Raw genomic sequence first — 20,255 nt, 5'->3', positions numbered from 1 at the left:
TAGCAAGATTTCATTCTTTTTTAATGGCCAAATAATATTTAATTATATATATACCACAATTTCTTTATCCATTTATCCATTGGTAGACCCTTAAGGTATTTCCATATCTTGGTTATTGTAATAAGTAATGCTACAGTGAACATAGGGGTGCGTATATCTTTTCAAATTAGTGTTTTCATTTTCTTTGGATAAAAACCCAGAAGCAGAATTGCTGGATCATACGCTAGTTCTACTTTTAGTTTTTTGAGAAACCTCCATACTGTTTTCCATAGTGGCGGCATCAGTTTGAATTTCCACCAACAGCGTGCAAGAGTTCCCTTTTCTCCACATCCTTGTCAACACTTGTTATTTCTAGTCTTTTTGATAATAGCCATTCTGACTGGTGTAAGGTGATATCTTATTGTGATTTTGATTTGCATTTTCCTGATGATTAGTGATATAGCACATCCTTTCATATGCCTGTTGGCCATTTGTATGTCTTCTTTGGAAAAATGTCCATTCATATATTCTGCCAATTTTTAAATTGGATTGATTTTTTTTTTTTTTTGCTCTTGAGTTATAGGAGTTCTTTATATATTTTGGATATTAGCCCCTTCTCAGATAAATGATTTATAAATATTTTCTCCTGTTCAGTAGGTTGCCTTTTCATTTTGTTGATGGCTTCCTTTGCTGTGCAGAAGGTTTTTAGTATGATATAGTCCTACTTATTTTTACTTTTGTTGCTTTTGTTTTTGTTGTTAGGTTAGAAAAATCATTGTCAAGACCTGTGTCAAGGAGCTTACCATTTATGTTGTCTTCTGGAATATCATGGTTTCAAGTTTTATATTCAAGTCTTTAATCCATTTTGAGTTAATTTTTGTTAGTGATGGAAGATAGGGGTCCAGTTTTGGGGCACCTGGGTGGCTCAGTCGGTTAAGCATCTGATTCTTGATCTCAGCTCAGGTCTTGATCTTGAGGTTGGGAGTTTGAGCCCTGCATTGTGCTCTGTGCTGGGCATGGAGCCTACTTAAGAAAGATAGAGGTCCAGTTTTATTCTTTTGCATGTGGCTGTCCAGTTTTATCAACACCATTTATCGAAGAGACTGTCCTTTCACCATTGTATATTCTTCACTTCTTTGCCATGAATTAGTTGACCATACATATGTGGGTTTATTCTGAACTCTCTGTTCCATTGACTTATGTGTCTGTTTTTAAGCCAATACCATACAGTTTAAATTATTTTAGCTTTGTAACATAGTTTGAAATTAGGGCGTGTGATGTCTCCAGCTTTGTTCTTTCTCAAGATTGTTTTGTTTATTTGGGACCTTTTTGGTTTCATACAAATTTTAGGATTGTTCTATTTCTGTGAAAAATGCCACTGAAATTCTGAGAGGGATTGCATTGAATCTGTATATTGCTTCATGTAGGATGGACATTTTAATGATATTAATTCTTCTAAATCATGAGCATGGAATACCTTTCTGTTTGTGTCATCAGTTTATTTCATTAATGTTTTGTTGTTTTCAATATATAGGTCTTTCACCTCCTTGGGTAAATTTATTCCTAGGTTTGTTATTCTTTTTGATGCAGTTGTAAATGAGACTGTGAATTTTCCAGCTATAGAAACTTTAATAGTTGTAATTTTGGTTGTGAATTCCTCTTTAATAATATGCTTTATTGAGGAGTCCGTTTTAAAAATTTCACAATTCCTTTTATTATCTTTTTATTGTTCTAATTTAAGTGCATTGTGCCCAAAACATGATTAATACAACATCAATTCTTGGAAATTGTTCTGTGATATAATATATGGTCAGTTTTCGTAAGTGTGCTATGTGTGCTTGAAAAGAAAGTATATTCTCTTTTGCTTGGGTTAGGGTTTCTTTATATCAATTAGGTCAACATATAAATATTATTTTAAGATTTTATTTTTAAGTAATCTCTACACCCAGCATGGTACTTGAGCTCACAACCCTGACATCGAGAGTAGCACGCTCTACTGACTGAGTCACCCAGGAGCCCCTAAATATTACTGATCAAACCTTTTATTGCCTTACTGTTTTGTCTGTTTGAACTATCAGTTTATGATGAAGTATGTTGAAATCTCCTATAATAATTGTAGGCTTGTCAGTTTTTCTCATAATTGTCAGCTTTAGCTTTATGTATTTCAAAGCAATACTATTAGTAGTAAGTGGTTGCAAGGTTATGATTCTCCTGCATCCTAAATTCTGTCAGTTGTTTTGTTATTTATTACCCCTTTTTAAAAAAGATTTTTTTATTCATGAGAGAGAGAGAGCGAGAGCGAGAGAGAGAGAGAGCATGTTTGTGCACATGAGCAGGGGATGGGGCAAAGGGAGAGGGGGAGAAAGAACCTCTAGCAGACTCCCGGCTGAGCACGGAGCCATATGTGGCCTGATCCCACAACCCTGACAGATCATGACCTGAGCCGAAATCAAGAGTTGGACACTCAACTGGCTGAGTCATGCAGGTGCCCATTTATTGCCCTTTTAAAAGAATGACTTTGATTGATGTTAGTCTCCTGTTGACTTGTATCTCCAGATATTTTCGTAAACCCTATCTTCATTTTTGGCAGTTTTTTTTCATAAGTAAAAATATTCTTCTGCTGTGTCTATTCCATTTCATTTTGTGTTTAGATATTTATACCCCTAACTCATTTGTTACATTCTGCCATGGAACAGTGATTGTCAACTTTTTTTTAGCATAAGGACCTTCAAATAATAATAGTGAGATTTTTATTATTATTTGATTAAGAATGGATAAGAACGAAAGATACAACGATTTTATAATGTTTCAAAATAAAATTTTGTTTTATTCATCACATCAGCCTTAAGATACATTAAAAACCTGCTGGTTTCTGTAAGACACACTTGCATCTATATTCTTCTGTTTCTGCTGTAATCTTACCATGAGAGGGAGGAAGGACCATAGAAGCCAATGGACCTACAGGTAGCAGAGTTCTTGCCTGAAACTTGCAGGCTCGAATCTCTTCTCCCTTCACAGATGCCAGATTTGAACAAGGGGTGAAGGAAGTGGGGAGAAAGACTATGACTAATCATTCAGGCTTTAAAGGATTCAAAGGGTATGACTCATACTCTGCCTTTCCAATAAGCGGTCTACCAAGACTTGAAGAGCATGTGGTTTGGGCATTAGTGACACCCCTAACCTTCCTTCCCAACATGGTGCTTCCTCTTCAGTTAATTTCTCGGCTCTGGCAGAATCCTGTTTTGTTTGAAGACCAAGTTAGAACTGGTCCCATACTCTCCTACTCTCATCTGAAAAAAAAGAATTTAGTGAGCCTGTGTGTTTCTGTGTATCTTTTAGCTTTAGTATCTCAGTGTACATGTTCAGCAGAAAGAGATTGGTGTGGCCCTTAAAAGGCTTTGAATGTTTTAAATATGACTCATTGTGGTTTCTAATTTTAGTTTTGGGTGTATACATGCAGTGTCCTATACTATCACTGAGTTAGGAAAGGGAAAAGAATAATTGGTGGATGGGGCTTATAGGATCTTTAAATCTGGGAGCACGGGGTTGGAACAGCCTGTTGTAGTGTTATCACAGTGTACATGTGGGTGAATTGCTACTGTGTACTTTCTACGTGAACTAGATTAAAGTTTGTCATTGTACTCTGTGTTCCCAGCTCCCTCCTAAAAACTGTAACTATTCTTGTGGCCTTCACTCAGGTTTCTAGATGACTAATGGCTGAGGATCCTTGACCTTTCTCAGAATGGCAACACTAGGACCAAAGCGTATTGGCTAGTCCTAGTCCTGGGATGCCATAGAATGATTCTACTTTTGCTATTTCAAAGAAAAGTTTGTGCCAGATGGCTAGTATATAAAAGAAATGTTTATTTTCACACATCTCCCTGAGACTTTTGTGATCTTCACATCTATAATTTTTTTTAAAGATTAGTTTATTTATTTTAGAGAGAGAGAGAGAGAGTGTGGGTGGGGAGAGGGGTAGGGGGAGAGGGAAAAAGAATCCTCAAGCAGACTTCCTGCTGAGTGTGGAGCCTGATGTAGGGCTCTATCCCACCACCCTGAGATCATGACCTGAGCTGAAACCAAGAGTCGGATGCTTAACCAACTGAGCCACCTGGGCATCCCATTCACATGTATTATTTTTATTATTACTTTTTAATCCTGTGTATATACACAACAAGATCTGAGGATGAAATGAATCACTTATAGCAGCACTTCCTATTGGAAGAACACTAGAAAGGTTGAACTGTCAGTTGCTGATGCCTGAAATTTCCCTGGAGCTCATTCCTCAGGTTAACAATTTAAATGCTTAAATGCCTGGTGAAGGGAGAATTTTTGAGGTCTCAGCAGTCATTTTCACTTATCATACATTTGACTGAGGCTAGGCTCTAAATTTGGGAAAGCAGGGAGAGTTTGAGGGCCTGACCCTGACCCCACACCCTGGCCTCTCTCTCAGGCTCAGGCCTGGACTTCAATATTATTTTGAAATGATACCATATATGTAGTCAGAGAAAAAGAGGGAGTCTTAAAAGAAGGTGTTGGGGTGCCTGGGTGGCTCGGTCGGTTAAGCATCTGACACTTGGTCTCAGCTCAGGTCATGATCTGAAGGTTGTGAGAGTGAGCCCTGCATCAGGTTCTGGGCTCAGCATGGAGCCTGGTTGGGATTCTTTCCCTCTTCCTCTCCCTCCTCCTAACCCCCCCCCCCCCCAAATAAATAAATAAAATCTTTAAAAAAGGTGTTTATCATGCAATTAAAATTATTAAATGTAAACACTAACTGTACCACCATTTTTATGACCCCGTTTTCACATTTCTTTTTCTTTTAAATAATAGTGTTTTTTTTTTTTTTTAAGATTTTATTTATTTATTTGACAGAGAGAGAGACAGCCAGCAAGAGAAGGAACACAAGCAGGGGGAGTGGGAGAGGAAGAAGCGGGCTCCCAGTGGAGCAGGGAGCCCTATGTGGGACTCGATCCCAGGACTCCAGGACCACGCCCTGAGCCGAAGGCAGACGCTTAACGACTGAGCCACCCAGGCGCCCCTCGTTTTTGCATTTCTTAATTTTGAAATATGATGAGCTTCTCAAACTTGGAAGTGATCTGGGTCTTTCTTGACCTCTGAGAGACCCTACACAGATGGGAAGGAAAGGAAGTCTCAACAAAGGTTAAGATAAGAGCAGGAATAGCCTTGACAGTCCATTTTGCCTGCCAAATAATTATGCCAAGGCCAGTCTGGTGGGAAGTGGCAGTGATGGACGTGCTGGGCGCAGTGCACAGGGGGGAGTGCCTCACCGACCAGGTGATCATGTTCTCCTTCTTTCGCCTGTTTCCTTCCTATCTTCCAAATGTTGTTTTGTGTGATGGATATGCTTGTGGCCTGACCAACTCTCTCTTGAAAGGACAGGTCCAAAATGTAAACACCTGCTTTGCTGGGTGTGCTCCAGGGTAATCTGACTTCCATGAAATCAAATTTTCAGGTGTTCTGCTCCACCTCAGTCTTTAGCAGACAGAATGTGTGTGTGTGTGTGTGTGCGTGTGTGGGTGAGAGAGAGAGAGAGAGAGAGAGAGGGAGAGAGAGAATAGCCTAAATGGCTATACTGATTAACTTCAGATTTTTTTAAGACAGGGATTTTGTTATAGGACCCTTTCTCCCACTTTCCAACATGATTTTGTTTGTTTGCTTGTTTGTTTGTTTTTTGTTTTTTTTTGTGGTGGGGTGAAGTTTAACTTGTTGAATATTTCAGAGAGCTTTTCAGTTTTATGTTATGGAGCAGTATATGTCTAAATAGGCCAGCACACTGTTTCCTTTACATTATTTTGTTCCAGAGCTCTCTCTTCTTCCCTCTGCTAAGTCAGTGAGCTGGGATTGGCTGGTTGATTTTTACAGGGGCCTTCAGAGATTGTTTGGCTTCACGGTGAATGAGTTCCTGCACTTTGTGATAGTAGACTGCCCTCTCTAGTCAAACCAGGTCTATGGCAAATGCATGTTACTTTTCACAGAAAGGACTGTGTGTGTGTGTGTGTGTGTGTGTTTGTGTGTGTGTGATTGAGAGAGAATATTATTCCATTATAAAAACAACTCAAAGAGATGCTATGCAGAGGATCATCTTTATAAGCAGTGCTGAGCTTCTGAGGCAGGAGCAATGTTGCCTCCACCTTCTCCATCACCACTTTCCTAATCTCTCGGGTAAAAATGACTGTTCCCACTCTTGCGTCCCCTTGGCATGTGCTGGATGTACTACCAAATACAAATGGATATTTGTTTACATGTATGCCTTCTCCTACTCAGGTGGTAACCCTCTGAAGGTAAGGACTTACAAATACTTTGTATTCCTAGGATTCTTACAGCATGTAGCATGTCCTCAATAGATGAACAAATATATGAAAGAATTAAATGAAAGGAATTTAAGATTGGATGCGGTCTAGTAGAACCTTTAAAAATAACTTATGGCAATCAGTCTTTATCATCTCTGGATATGTTTTTCTCTTATATTTCTTAAATTAAAAATTCTGCATAAGCTTAAGCTTCTTAATTAGTGATAATTGAAATCACTTGGGACCACATAGTTTGGGATTTTTATATATCTTAAATTGTATCAAGTTATATCACACGTAATCCTGGAAAGAATGGATTTGTGGGTTATGGGTGAACATATTTTGGGTCCTGTGAGGCTGTCTTTGGCCCACTGATCTAAAGCATAAGACTTTTCTGTTAATTTAAGTTAAAGACTCAAAAAGGCAGACTAAAGCTTTCAACTTGTGATAGTCGATTGAAGTGTCTAAATCAATAGTATTAGGATATAGTCAAGATATATATTTATTTAGGAAACAGACCGTCTCCCTACTATCATTCTCTAAAATGCTTTTTAAAAAATTGAGATTTGTGTTAAAAAGTAGAAGATCACTTTAAGAAGTGAGGCAGTTTGAATGTTTTAATAAAATCTCATTTTCCGCGGACAAAACAGACTCCTATCTGTTTCTAACCACTGGTTAGTCATGGTGGGATTTGTTTGGCTTTTATGAATGCCATTAAGTTTTAATGTACAGATCAGATGTCTTATTGTAGAAAAAATGGTACAGTGTCTGTTTTAGCCCTATCATTTTACCACACAAGGGAACCATTAGTGGAGAATCAAATTGATTCTTGCAGAGCTTTTCGATTTCATCATTTTTTTTTTCTGTTTCTTTTCTCCATGATGGTTTTTTGTTTTTTTCCACATTTGAAACACTTATGCAGTAACTAGATCCTTGCAAGTAGGGGTAGCACAACCATTGCATTTTGTGATTCTTAGGTTTGCTTGCTTTAATTTCATCAGTGTTCGTGTTACCTGGAAATAGAATCAAGTTTTGTGACTTTTTAAAGGTAATGATTTCTATGGGCCTGTACTGGGTGAAAATTCATATATTCGTTCATTCAACAAATATTTATTGGACATTTGTTATGTGTCAGGCATTCTGCGTTGTGAATACATTAATGAACAAGATAGACAAGGTTCTGGACCTTGCTGAAGTTAGAGTTTTGTGGAAAATAGAGAAAACTAAACTGAGAGGGGATGATAAGTCTCCTGGAGCATGTAGGAGAGGTACTTGTAGATTTGGGATGGTTTCCTGAAGAAAGAGTCATTTAAAGGCAGAGTCGAAGAGAATAAGTAGTGGTTAGTCAAGCAAAAGAGGGGAAAGAGAGATGTTTGAATTAGTGGGAATGGATATAAAAAATCTTGAAGCAAGACTTCATTGCTCTTTCAAGTAATGGTCTTCAATGAGTGGTTGGCCATTCCTAAAGATCTTTTGAAATACCTTTGAATATTTTAAAGTTTTCATTTAAAGTTTCATTTTTATTGATCTTATTTTATTTTAATTCCAGTATAGTTAACATACAGTGTTATGGGGTGCCTGGGTGTCTCAGTCAGGTAAGCATCTGCCTTTGGCTCAGGTCATGATCTCAGGGTCCTGGGATTGAGTGCTGCATCGGCTCCTGGCTTAGTGGGGAGTCGGCTTCTCCCTCTCCCTCTCCTTCCGTGCTCTCTCTCTCTCAAATAAATAAATAAAATCTTAAAAAAAAATACAGTGTTATATTAGTTTCAGGTGTATGATACAGTAATTCAACACTTCCATACGACACCTGGTGCTCATCATAAGTGCACACCTTAATCCCCATCAGCTGTTTAACCCGCCTCCCCCACCTCCCCTCTGGTAACCATCAGCTTGTTCTCAACAGTTAAGAGTCTGTTTCTTGGCTTTTCTCTCTCTTTTTTCCCCCCTTGCTCATTTGTTTTGTTTCTTAAATTCCAGAAACATTTTTTAATCGTGAGTTTAACTAGTTTCACAGCATGTATTTTCTGCCATATTGTGTATCATATTCCTGTCTTAAATATGTTTCCATGTAATTTTGGTTCATTTGATTTATGGAAAACATCTGCCATAATCATTGGCAAAGCCAGTCCTCATTGTGTATCTAGCCAGCTGAATCAAATTTACTTTTTTTAAACTTCATTTTTTAAAAAGTTCTTGCTTTAGTCAGTTGTCTTTTAAGCATATTTAAATCATAAGAATTTTTTTTATATTTACTCACTGAGTTAACATTTTGTTATTTATAACATTTTATTGTTTGTTAGTTGTCATATTTTTTTTCCTGTAAATCCAAGTTTCCATCTGATATGATTTTCCTTCTTCCTGAGGGATTTCCTTTCACTTATCGTATAGTTCAGGTTTGCTGCTGCTGAATTCTTTCAGCTCTTACATATCTGAAAAAGTCTTTATTTTGCCTTAATTTTTGAAATGTATATTTTTTGGGGTATAGATTTTGAGGCTGACAGGTTTTTTTTTTTCCAGTACTTTGCTTCACTGTCTTATGGCTTGCATTGTTTCTAATGAGAAGTCTGTTATTCTTTGTTCCTTTGTATATAAAGTGTCATTTTTCTCCTGCTACTTTAATATTTTGTCTTCAATCTTGGTTTTCAACAATTTTATTAATGTGCCTTTAAGCAATTTATGATGTGCCTTGTAGTTCTCTGGATATTTTTTGTGCTTGAAGTTTATTGAACTTCTTGGACCAGGGGCTTTACAGTGTTCATTAAATATAGAAAAATTTTGGCCATCATTCTTCAAATATTGTTTTCTGTCTCCCTCCTTCCTCTCTTTTGGGGACTCAAATTGCACATGTGTCAGGCTGCTTCAAGTTGTACCATGCGGCTCAATGATGAGCTGTTCATTTTTTTTAAGTCTTTTTTTTCTCCCTGTTTCCTTTTGTATAATTTTAATTGCCATGACTTGAATTTCACTAATCTTTTTTTTCATGCAATATCTTATGTGTTAGTAATTTAAAATTTAGTGTATTTTTATATCTGAGACACATTTCCAGTTGTTCTGTTTGAGGCTTGTTTTTATATCTTTAATTTGTCTATTTAATAAATGGAAACTTTCCTTTTTGAACATATGGAATATAGTTATAATAATGGTTTTAGCATTCTTGTCTATTAAGTCTGTCATCTGTGTCATTTCTGGGTTGTTTTTGAGTTATTGTTTTTTCTTTTCATTGTGGGTGGTGTTTTCATGTGTATTTGTATGCCTGGCAAATTTCACTTGGAGGCCAGTGTCATATTACTGTTATAACAAACACAATACAAATGTTTTGTCTTCCAATTCTGGAGTTCGGAAGTTCAAAATGGGTTAATAGAGTTGTGTTTCTTCTGGAGATTCTAAAGAATCTGTTTCTTGCTTTTTTCAGCTTCTAGAAGCTGCTCAAAGTCCTTGGCTTGTAACCCTGCATTACTCTTACCTCTGCTTCTGTCATCATATCTTTTTCTGCTTCTTTTGTTACATCATAGGGAAAGAATACATTCAATGTGCAATAAAGTAGCTGTCAACCTAGAAATCTGTACTACTGAGATGGTCTTTGAAGTAGAGGACAAAATAGACATTTTCAAACAATAAAAATGGTTACATTTTGTCACCAGCATTCTCTTAGTAGAGGAGATTCTGAAGAATGTAATTCAGACAGAATCAGATGATTCTAGATGTAAGGCCTGAGATATAAGAGGGAATGATTAGCCAAAATATGGGACACTTTGTTGGTAAATGTAAACAAACTTTGACTTATATAGTATAACAATGTAATATCTAACAAGATTTAAAGGTTTAAAATGAAAGATGTAACATTTTATACATGAAAACAATGTAAACATAAAACAAAACTTGAAAATAATAGCATAAAGGTCAGGAAAGGGATGACTGGGAATTAACTATCCTAAGATCATTCTTTGGGAAGGAGGTAAAAATATTGACTCATTTTAGATTTTTATGAGACTGACGAACTGCCAACTGTGTTAAGAGGTCAGCTTTTATTTTAGATTTTTAACATGCCAAGTGTGCATGCTAAAATATTTAAGGTAACCACAAAAAGAACAGAGTGTATAACCTTTAAAATTAGTAAAGGGAACAAGAAAAAGGTATAAAAACTAGCAATCTTCTCCCCATCCCCCCAAAAAAGATAAAGAAAAGGGAAAAAATAAGTTAAAACTATAAGCCATGTGGAAAATAAATAATAAGATATGAAAATAATTCTAAGGGCGCCTGCGTGTCTCAGTTGGCTAAATGTCCAACTCTTGATTTCCACTCAGATCATGATCTCAGGGTTGTGGGATTGAGCCCTGAGTCGGGTTCTGTGCTGGGTGTGGAGACTGCTTAGGATTCTCTCTTTCCCTGTCCCTCTGCTCTTCCCTCTCCCTCTCTCTAATAAAAAAGAAAAAAAAATTCTTAAAAAAAAAAAAGGATGGGGTGCCTGGGTGTCTCAATCAGTTGGGTGTGTCTGCTTTCTGCTCAGGTCATGATCCCAGGGTGCTGGGATTGAGCCCAGTGTCTTGCTCCCTGCTCAGCAGGAAGTCTGCTTCTCCCTCTCCATCTGCCTCTCACCCTGCTTTTGCTCTCTCTTTCAAATAAATAAATAAAATCTTGGAAAAAAGAAAATAATTCTAAATGTACCATTAATATTAATAAATTTAAATGAGCTCAATCATTAAGTTAAAGTTTCCTAAACTGGATTAAAAATATGTAGCTACATGTTATTTAAAAAGATACATTTTAAACATAGTGACAGAGAGATTGAAAATAGTCAAAGAAACTGATTTGCAATATTAATGTCAGGCAAAATAGGCATTAAGGCAACAAACATTGGAGATATAGAGAGGTGTTACATAATGATAAGTAGGTTCACGTTATATAATAATTGTAAACTTATATGTACCTAAAAAATTAGCTTCAGTATATCTAAAACACAAATAGAACTACAAGGAGATGTAGACTAATCTGTTATTATGGTAGGAGATTTCATCGCTCAGTAGTTGATAGATAAAACAGACAATAAATATCAGCAAGGGTATAGGAAATTTGAGCAGTTTTAATTAACAAGCTTGAGCGAATGGAATATGTAAAATATTTCACATAAAAATTGGAGCATACTCATTCTTTTCAGGTACACGTAGAAAATTTATAAAAATTGATCATGTATTAAACCATCAAGTTAGCCTCAACACATTTTAAAGCCTTGTTATATTACAGGCCACGTTCCCTGGCACGATGCATGTGAATGATAAATCAATAGCAAAAAGATAACTAGAAAAGCCCCTTATGTTTTGAAGCATATTTTAAAATACCCAAACAATTCATTGTGAAAGATGTCATAATGAGAATTATTTAGAGCTGGATGACAACAAAAATGCTACCTGTCAAAACTCTTGGGGCCCATAAACATAAAAAAAAAAAACCAACAAAACCACCCTACCCCACCCACAACAGTTTCATTAGTAACAGGGACATGCAAATTAAATTCACAATAATTTAGCATTTCACAATGACCACTTTGGCAAATTTAAAAATTCACAATGCCAACTGTTGGTAAGGTTGTGGAGCAATTGTGAATACTACTGGTCAACATATTAAATTGGTGTAATCACTTTGGAAAACAGTCTGACTTTCCTCGGTAGAGCTCAATATATGCATTTTCTGCAACTCAGTTTTTCCACTACTAAATATACTGTTCACGTGAACCAGAAGCCCTAACCTACAGTACCTCTAATGTCCAATCAGAAGTCAAATGGGTAAACAAATTATGGTATATCCATACAGTGGAATATGACACATTAGCTATTGTCCTCAACATGATGGATCTCAAAATCATAATATTGAGCAAAAGAACACACACATAAGTATATGTAACAGTATAATTACACTTATTTAAGATTTTAATATAGACAAAACTAAATGATATGTTGTTTAGGTATGTATAGACACATAGGTGCTGAAAGTATACAAAAAATCGAGAGAAGAGATGAACAAAATGCAGGATAATGATGAGTTCTGGGAAATAAAGAACATTTGGTTAGGGTGGGTCTTCTACAGTGCTTGGTAATATTTCACTTCTGAAGTATGATTGTTGTATATATGGTATTTGTTTGAGCATAGTGGTCATACAGTCTTTGTGTAATTTGATTTTGCAATTTAAAAAATATAAAAATGTTCTTAACTTCATTAATAATAAAAGAAATGAAAATTAAAACTATGTTGAGTAAAAAGCACCTGCAGAATAGGGAAAAAAAATGTTTGCAAATTATATATCTAATAAAGATTTAATACCCAGAGTAGATAAATAATTCTAACAACTCAGCAACAAGACAGACATCCCAATTAAAAAATGAACAAAGGACTTCAATAAACATTTCTCCAAAGAAGATATACAAGTAGCCCACAGGCATATGAAAAGATGTTCAACATCTTTGGTGAGTAAAGAACCACAATGAGATACCACTTCACACCCAGTAGTATGGCTTTAACCTCCCAAAACCGTAAAAACTGAAAAATAACAAGTGTTGGCAAAAATGTGAAGAAATAGGAACCCTTCTACAAAGCTGGTAGGAATGTAAAGTGGTGCAATTGCTGTGAAAAACAGTTTGACATTTCCTCAAAAAATTAACATAGACTTCCACTTGTAAGTATATATCCAAGAGAAATGAAAACCTAAATCCACGTGGAGGTTGTGTCTGAATGTGAGTAGCAGCATTATTCGTAATTGCCAAAAGGTGGAAACAACCCAGATGTCCATCAGTACCTGGATGGATAAGCAAATTTCTAAATTTTTGCATATACACATACAATAAAAGATTATTCAGGTATGAAAAAGAACAAGTTCCTCACACGTGCTATAACCTGGACGAACCTTGAAAACACTTATGCTGAGTGAAAGAAGCCAGACACAAAAAGTCACGTAGTCACATGATTCTTTTTATATGATATATCCAGAATTGGCAAATTCATAGAGATAGCAGATTAGTGGTTACCAGGGGATGGGGGAAAAGGGGAAATGGGGAGTGATTACATAATGGGTTCAGGGTGCATTTCTGAGGTGATAAAATTTTGACCCAAGAGAGAGGTGGTAGTTGTTCATCATTGTGAATACACTAAATACCATTGAATTGTGTGTACCCTTTAGAGCAACTAATTGTGTGTTATGTGAATTTCACCTTAATTAAAAAACTATATTGAGATTCAGTTTTGGTCTATCATATTGGTGAAGAGAAACTTAAGTTTGATTATATACCGAGTTGTTAAGACTGAGGAAACAGGTACTGCTGTCATCCACTGTGGGGGGAATGTAAGTAACCTCTGTGGATGGCAATATGGCAACATGTGTCAAAATTGTAAATGTCTACACCTTTGATTCAGCAGTTCCATTTCTGGCCTGTATCGTACAGATATATACATTTCACAGTGATATTATTCAAGGTGATTTATTGTAGCGGGCTAATAAATTATGGACTGTGTAGCTATATTAAAGAATGAGGAGGCTCTCTATGTACTTTTATTAGAACATCTCTAAGTTAAATTAAGTGGAAAAAGCAGAATGCAGAGAGTATGCCTGGTATGATCCTATTTGTATAAAAAAGGTGGAAGCCTGTTTTTGTTTCTGTATGCATAAAGTGTCTTATTTTGAAGAATACAGAGGAGACTCATAACATTGGTTGCAAGTAGATGGAATTTGAATGCTTAGGACATAGTGGAAAGAAGGTGATTTTTCGCTGTGTCATAAATATGAATATATATATTCTATAAGTTAAAATTAAATTAAAAATTTAATTTAAAAATTAAAAAGGAACAATAAACAACCAGTCCTTTAAGAGTGATCCAAAGCCACAGCCATGAGGTCTTGCTCTTCACTGATTCATTCATTCATTCATTCATTCATTCATTCATTCATTGTTACATATGATCAGGTTATCTATATTATTAAACTGTATTAACATTAAACTATTAATAACTGGTTCAGTTATTAATGCTAGTGACATGTTAATTAACAATACAGTTTTATAGGGGCGCCTGGGTGGCTCAGCCATTAAGCGTCTGCCTTCGGCTCAGGGCGTGATCCCGGCGTTCCGGGATTGAGCCCCACATCAGGCTCCTCTGCTGGAAGCCTGCTTCTTCCTCTCCCACTCCCCCTACTTGTGTTCCCTCTCTCACTGGCTGTCTCTCTCTCTGTCAAATAAATAAAATCTTTAAAAAAAACAAAACAAAACAGTTTTATAGGGTTGTTTTCAAACAGTCCAGTGGATTTGTCAAATCCATTTAGCTAGATGAATGGGAAATTTATGCATTACTTCATACTTTTTGTTTCCTCCTAATCCTTTGTGTTATCTGATTATTAAGTTTCACTTCACACAATGCTTTGGCATTTTAGTTCCAGATATTAAATCTGAAACTGTTGTCAAGGATTTCCGTTCTTTGTGTAGTGTCTTTTAATGGCAGTGTGTATAGGGTGAGGAAGAAGAAAACAAAGGAGTTGTAGAGATGTATAGCAACCTAAAGTGAAAGGTCTAAAACATTTTGTCATCATTTTTTTGTTGCCAGGAAATAACAAAGAGCAAGGGCTTAGTGCAGTGAATGAGGTGAATGAATGAATGAATGGATGAATGGATGGGTAGCCCTTAATTGTAGATTTTAAAAGCTAAAAACTTGAGTCCTGTTGTAAATTGGTCTTGGCTGTTTTCTGTGTCAGAAAAAAATGTGAATATGTCCATTTATGTTCTTTGTATTTGCATGTCGTCGTCTTCTGCTTGGTTCTGCCAGTGAGTTAAGTCCATGTTCCTCCCCACAGGGTTGAGAATGCTTGCACCAAGCTTGTCCAGGCAGCCCAGATGCTTCAGTCGGATCCTTACTCAGTGCCTGCTCGAGATTATCTAATCGATGGGTCAAGGGGCATCCTCTCCGGCACATCAGACCTGCTCCTCACCTTCGATGAGGCTGAGGTAGGCAATCTGAGGCCCATGCAGACCTCTTCCAGACAAAAGTCTTAAGGATAGTCTTAAAGGTAATAATGGAGAATTGGTGATGATTTAGGATGAGAAAATGTTGAATAGCTACACAGCTCAATTAGCATGTTTTCTATTTCTTGTTCACTCACTTGACTAAAAACTGAAATATATTTTCAGGTTCGTAAAATCATTAGAGTTTGCAAAGGAATTTTGGAATATCTTACAGTGGCAGAGGTGGTGGAAACTATGGAAGATTTGGTCACCTACACAAAGAATCTTGGACCAGGTTAGTCTTGTCCAGTTTTTATAATAAAATGTTTTTATGGTTTGTCCGTGTCTGATCCCTCCTGCTTTTTGCAGAAGATAAGTAATGATGCATTCATTGGGCTCTTAGGTGTCTCTCCTCTGTTGATGGAGCTGATACTGTGTTTCTGCTGAGGAGATATCATTGTTTCTGAAAGCTAAATATGCTTTCTACAAACCCTGGCCCTGCCTAATGAATTAAACTAGACATTGCAAATGTTGCTGGAGAATGTAGGAAATGCTTTTCTATTACTGTAATGCTTAAGGCCACCCTGAATTCTGACCTCTCCATTCCACATTATACAGTATTCCTTCACTCTCTGCCAGCTGGCCTGTAGCTCTTTATGACCTCTTAGCTCGTTAATTAGCCCGCCTACTATTATGGATTCATGCCCCAGCCCGAGGCTGCATAATACAATCAGACCTAGAAAGAGAGAGGAGCTACTGTGACTAAGTCTCATTTTGAAATGATTTAGTCACCTGAGAATTGAATATTCAAAATACATGAACAGATACCAGATTTTTCTGTTAGAGACATGTAACATGACCTGGAGGGTTCTTAAAGTATGATTGAGACCAATGACAAGACACATGGTTAACTTGTCAGTATTAAAGATCGCATACCACCTCATAAGAGTCTTGTCTTAGGTAAAATGATTCTTAATTAACAGTATTTTCATGAGGTTCCCATACAGTCATTCTGTAAACTGATGGCATTTAAGAATTTCTCTGAGCCATCATTGAAGATCAGCAGGAAATGCCTTTAGAGCAGCGTTCTTTAAGCTTTCTCATAGCATTGAGAAAAGAAGTTTATTTCTTCAAATACAATCTTATGCAGAATCCCAACATATGAAAGACAAAAATGGAGCTACTGAATGGAGCAGGGGTAACCCCTCCTTTTCCACCTCCCTTTGGTACCCCTAGATGATCTGTGAAACTACTAAAATCTTACGAGCAGTTTGAAAACCAAAGCTTTAGAGAATCACATAGTACCTTTGAATAATAACCAAAGTAAACAAAAAGGGCTAGCTAGCAGGCTGATTCCAAAACACCAGATGCTTTTGATTGCTGTCCTAACTATAATTTTTTTTATAATATTTTTGTTTGTTTCTAATTATAAAGATAGTACATGCTTATTTTGGACAAATTGGAAAGAACAGAAAAATATAAAGATGAAAACAAAACACAATTATTGTAATTCTTAAGATTTTTTTCAGCTACTGGCTTCTCAGTACTAGGCTTGCATGAGATGCTTACACAGGCACAGTGGCCAGATACGTGACGTGAACTTGGTATGCGTGGTAACCAGGAAAAATATTTTTATTTGTTTTTTACAAATATATATTTATTTTTTCAGCATGTTTTTGTATTTGTGAGTGTATTTATGTCAAACGTGTGAAAATGATGTCATATTTAGTATTCACATTTAATAAATTACTTTCAATTGAAATGAATGAAGTTGCATTAAGTTAGACCTGTCTAGAAAATTCTATATCATAAATGCTACAGTTCAGTGATAGTTATCTGGGCAATCAGCTTGGATTTTCATAGTCCTTCATAACGGATTTAGCCTCAGAACGCCAGAGTCTGGAGCGTTTCACTATTCACCCTGCACAATTTATTCTTTGTGCCCCAGGAATGACAAAGATGGCCAAGATGATTGATGAGAGGCAGCAGGAACTGACTCACCAGGAGCACCGAGTGATGTTGGTGAACTCCATGAACACCGTGAAAGAATTGCTGCCAGTTCTCATTTCAGGTATTTTCTGCCTGTACATGATCTTACAGGGAAAAAAAAAAAGTCAGTGTATTCTAAACTCTGATGTTAATTTTCTTTTACTGCTTAGTTGCATGTCCTTCAGGCTGGGAAAAATGAGGCCTGATAGATCAGGTTGTTACCTGATGGCTGCAGCTGATTGGCTAAGAACCAGTATTCATCTTCCCGAATGCTCTCCTTCTCCTGTTCATTGCTTGAAGCTTGCCCTTCCTGTTGCCTTGCTCTGTTCTGAAGCTCTAACTGGCCCCTTTGCAGGGAGGTGAAATATCTAGAAACTTTAGTCTTGGACATGAATTTTTTTTTTTTTTTTAAGATTTGATTTATTTATCTGACAGAGAGAGTGAGAGCGAGAGAGAGAGCAAGCAGGAGGAGCAGGAGAGGGAGAAGCAGGCCCCTCACTATGCAGGGAGCCCGATGTGGGCTCAATCCCAGGACCCTGGCGTCATGACCCAAGCCAAAGGCAGACGCTCACCTGACTAAGCCACCCAGATGCCCCTTGGACATAAGGATTTTTTTTTTTTTTTAAACATTTTTATTTATTTATTCGACAGAGATAGAGACGGCCAGCGAGAGAGGGAACACAAGCAGGGGGAGTGGGAGAGGAAGAAGCAGGCTCATAGCAGAAGAGCCTGATGTGGGGCTCGATCCCAGAACGCCGGGATCACGCCCTGAGCCGAAGGCAGACGCTTAACCGCTGTGCCACCCAGGCGCCCCCTGGACATAAGGATTTTTTACACTTTTATTTATGTTATGAAAAAAAATTAGGAGCTGGAATGGATATCATAGAGCACTGTAGGATAAAGAAGTGAACCAAAAGCCCTTTTCAGTGTTACCCTAACACTGTTTTTCCTAGAAGAAATTTAACTGTTCTCTACATTACAGAGCTGGTGGTCTAGACCACATGGGACCACTCCCCCACTGGGTAGAGCCTGGTGGCTGCTCTTTCAGCTAGCAAAAGGGAGCTGTACTCATTGGGTGTCTAGTATGTACCAGACACCTTATGGTTTACATAAGTTATCTTAATCAAGTTATGGGTTAATTAGTTTAACTAGCAGAGGGCAGCTCTATTTTCAAAATCTTAATGAGGCATGTCACTGTCACCCCCAGCTCCTGCCTTCCTGCTTGGGCATTTCAGGTAGTAGCTAGAAAAGGAGAGGTGAGGGTAAAAGCTCAGAAAGCCCTTATTTGAACTAGAAAACAAAAAAATGTGTAAGAAGAGTCTTAAAATCTCCATGGGAAATATGTTTTTGAGGCCAGCTCTTCCATGTGGTGGAAAGGTTTTGGGAGTAAGATTTCTTTCTAATCTGGGTAACTCAATAAAATGTTGATTAACCTTTGTTTTAACAATTTCAATTATTTTATGAGAAGATATTCTCTTTCTCCCATGCTTCAAATTATTATTATTTTCTTCTTTACTCTTGGGGGTTAGAAAGTTCCTGCTACATGTTGAGAGAAATTCTAGAAGAGAAACTCAACACTTTGGCATCTTCCATTAGGATTGGGGGCAGCAGGATGTGCCAGTTACAGTCTTACTGACTGTTTTCATCTTGTCCTGATAGGTGTGTGTTAGATGGGGCCATTGTCAGGGCTGGGATGATAACTGATTTAGAAAGGTATTGGGTATTTTGTGATTGTAGGTCATCAGTATATGCATGTTAAATTAGCTCCCTGATCCTGTTTTAATGATGTTTTGTGCCTTAAGGTGGCTGTTATTGGAACTGCATTGGCAGACTTGCAGTGTTTGTTTGTTTTGTTTTTAATATGTTTGTTTTGTTGTTGTTAAGATTCTATTTTTTTAAGTAATTTCTATATCCGGTGTGGAGCTTGAACCTACAACCTGGAGATCCAGAGTCACATGCTCTACTGACTGAGCCAGGCTAATATATTCTTTTTAAGACCTTAAGAACCCAAAGCATGTACTCAAAGTGAGGAACATCTTGTGTGAATGTTGTTATATAGCAAGATTAAATTCCAAGCTTAGTTTCTGATCGTTTGTTTATTTTTACAGCTATGAAGATTTTTGTAACAACTAAAAATTCAAAAAACCAAGGCATAGAAGAAGCTTTGAAAAACCGCAACTTTACTGTAGAGAAGATGAGTGCTGAAATTAATGAGATCATTCGGGTATTACAACTCACTTCTTGGGATGAAGATGCCTGGGCCAGCAAGGTAAGTGTTACTGGAGGAGAAATAAGCAAAGTCCTGAATTCTCCCCTCACACTTTATCTTGTAATTGTGGGTAGCATAAGACCCCTCAGATATTATGAAATAATTTCTACTTCACTTTTCATGGGTTTCATGGGTTACTTGCTGCTTTTGCAAACTTCCTTTGCCCCAAACTAGAACAAATAAATAGGTATGTGGGGTTGAAGGCTAAGATGTGTAGCTTTTTCTTCAAGCTGGACACTCATTGGGCTGGTGGAGGAATTCTTGTATGGTGTATACTCCCCTGGGTGGGAACCCTGCCTTTTTATGTGGGTGGTTGTTGCTAGGTGACTAATAAGTAAGATACAGAATATAACTGTGACTGAATTTTGTGGAAACTTTTCCTTAACCAACCTTTGACCTAAGAAGTCTACAGAGGAAGCTCTTGGGATTTCTAGGTGCGTCCATTTGTCATACCATTTTCCTTAAGGAAGGTTAATTAAAATATTAGTTTTCACATTCGTCAGTGAGTTTGAGGGGTCCTCTCACCCTTTCTCTAGAATTTCCTCCTGGCCTCCAAAAGGGTTGGTGGATTCCTTCTAGAGCCTCACAGCAGTGGTCTTATGTTGCTGCTGCTTTGGTCTCCTTCTCCCTGTCTAGTGACTGCCTGGGAGAACAGAAGCACTTGGGTTTACACCTTCCCAAGATTCGAGCAGTGGGGAAAACACACTTGTCTCCAGGATCCAGCTTCCCCAC

At 37.2% G+C, this 20,255-nt stretch overlaps 1 protein-coding gene across 4 annotated transcripts in view; it reads left to right on the top strand.

The window, feature by feature from the left end:
• VCL (vinculin) overlaps positions 1-20,255 on the top strand; it is a 103,805-nt gene that overhangs the window by 43,114 nt on the left and 40,436 nt on the right. For all 4 annotated transcript variants that reach the window (XM_045783160.2, XM_087863014.1, XM_045783159.2 and 1 more), the window contains exons 3-6: positions 15,118-15,268; positions 15,452-15,560; positions 17,214-17,336; positions 19,363-19,523. In XM_045783160.2, the coding sequence (XP_045639116.1) occupies positions 15,118-15,268; positions 15,452-15,560; positions 17,214-17,336; positions 19,363-19,523 (544 nt within the window). The remainder of the gene's footprint in view (positions 1-15,117; positions 15,269-15,451; positions 15,561-17,213; positions 17,337-19,362; positions 19,524-20,255) is intronic.

The sequence above is a fragment of the Ursus americanus genome, chromosome 6 (assembly GCF_024610735.1).
Source record: "Ursus americanus isolate L20-20 chromosome 6, mUrsAme1.1.p, whole genome shotgun sequence".
Taxonomy (NCBI): Eukaryota; Metazoa; Chordata; class Mammalia; order Carnivora; family Ursidae; genus Ursus; species Ursus americanus.
Note: the sequence above shows the minus strand (reverse complement) of the source record. Positions and strands in the feature narration are given on the sequence as shown.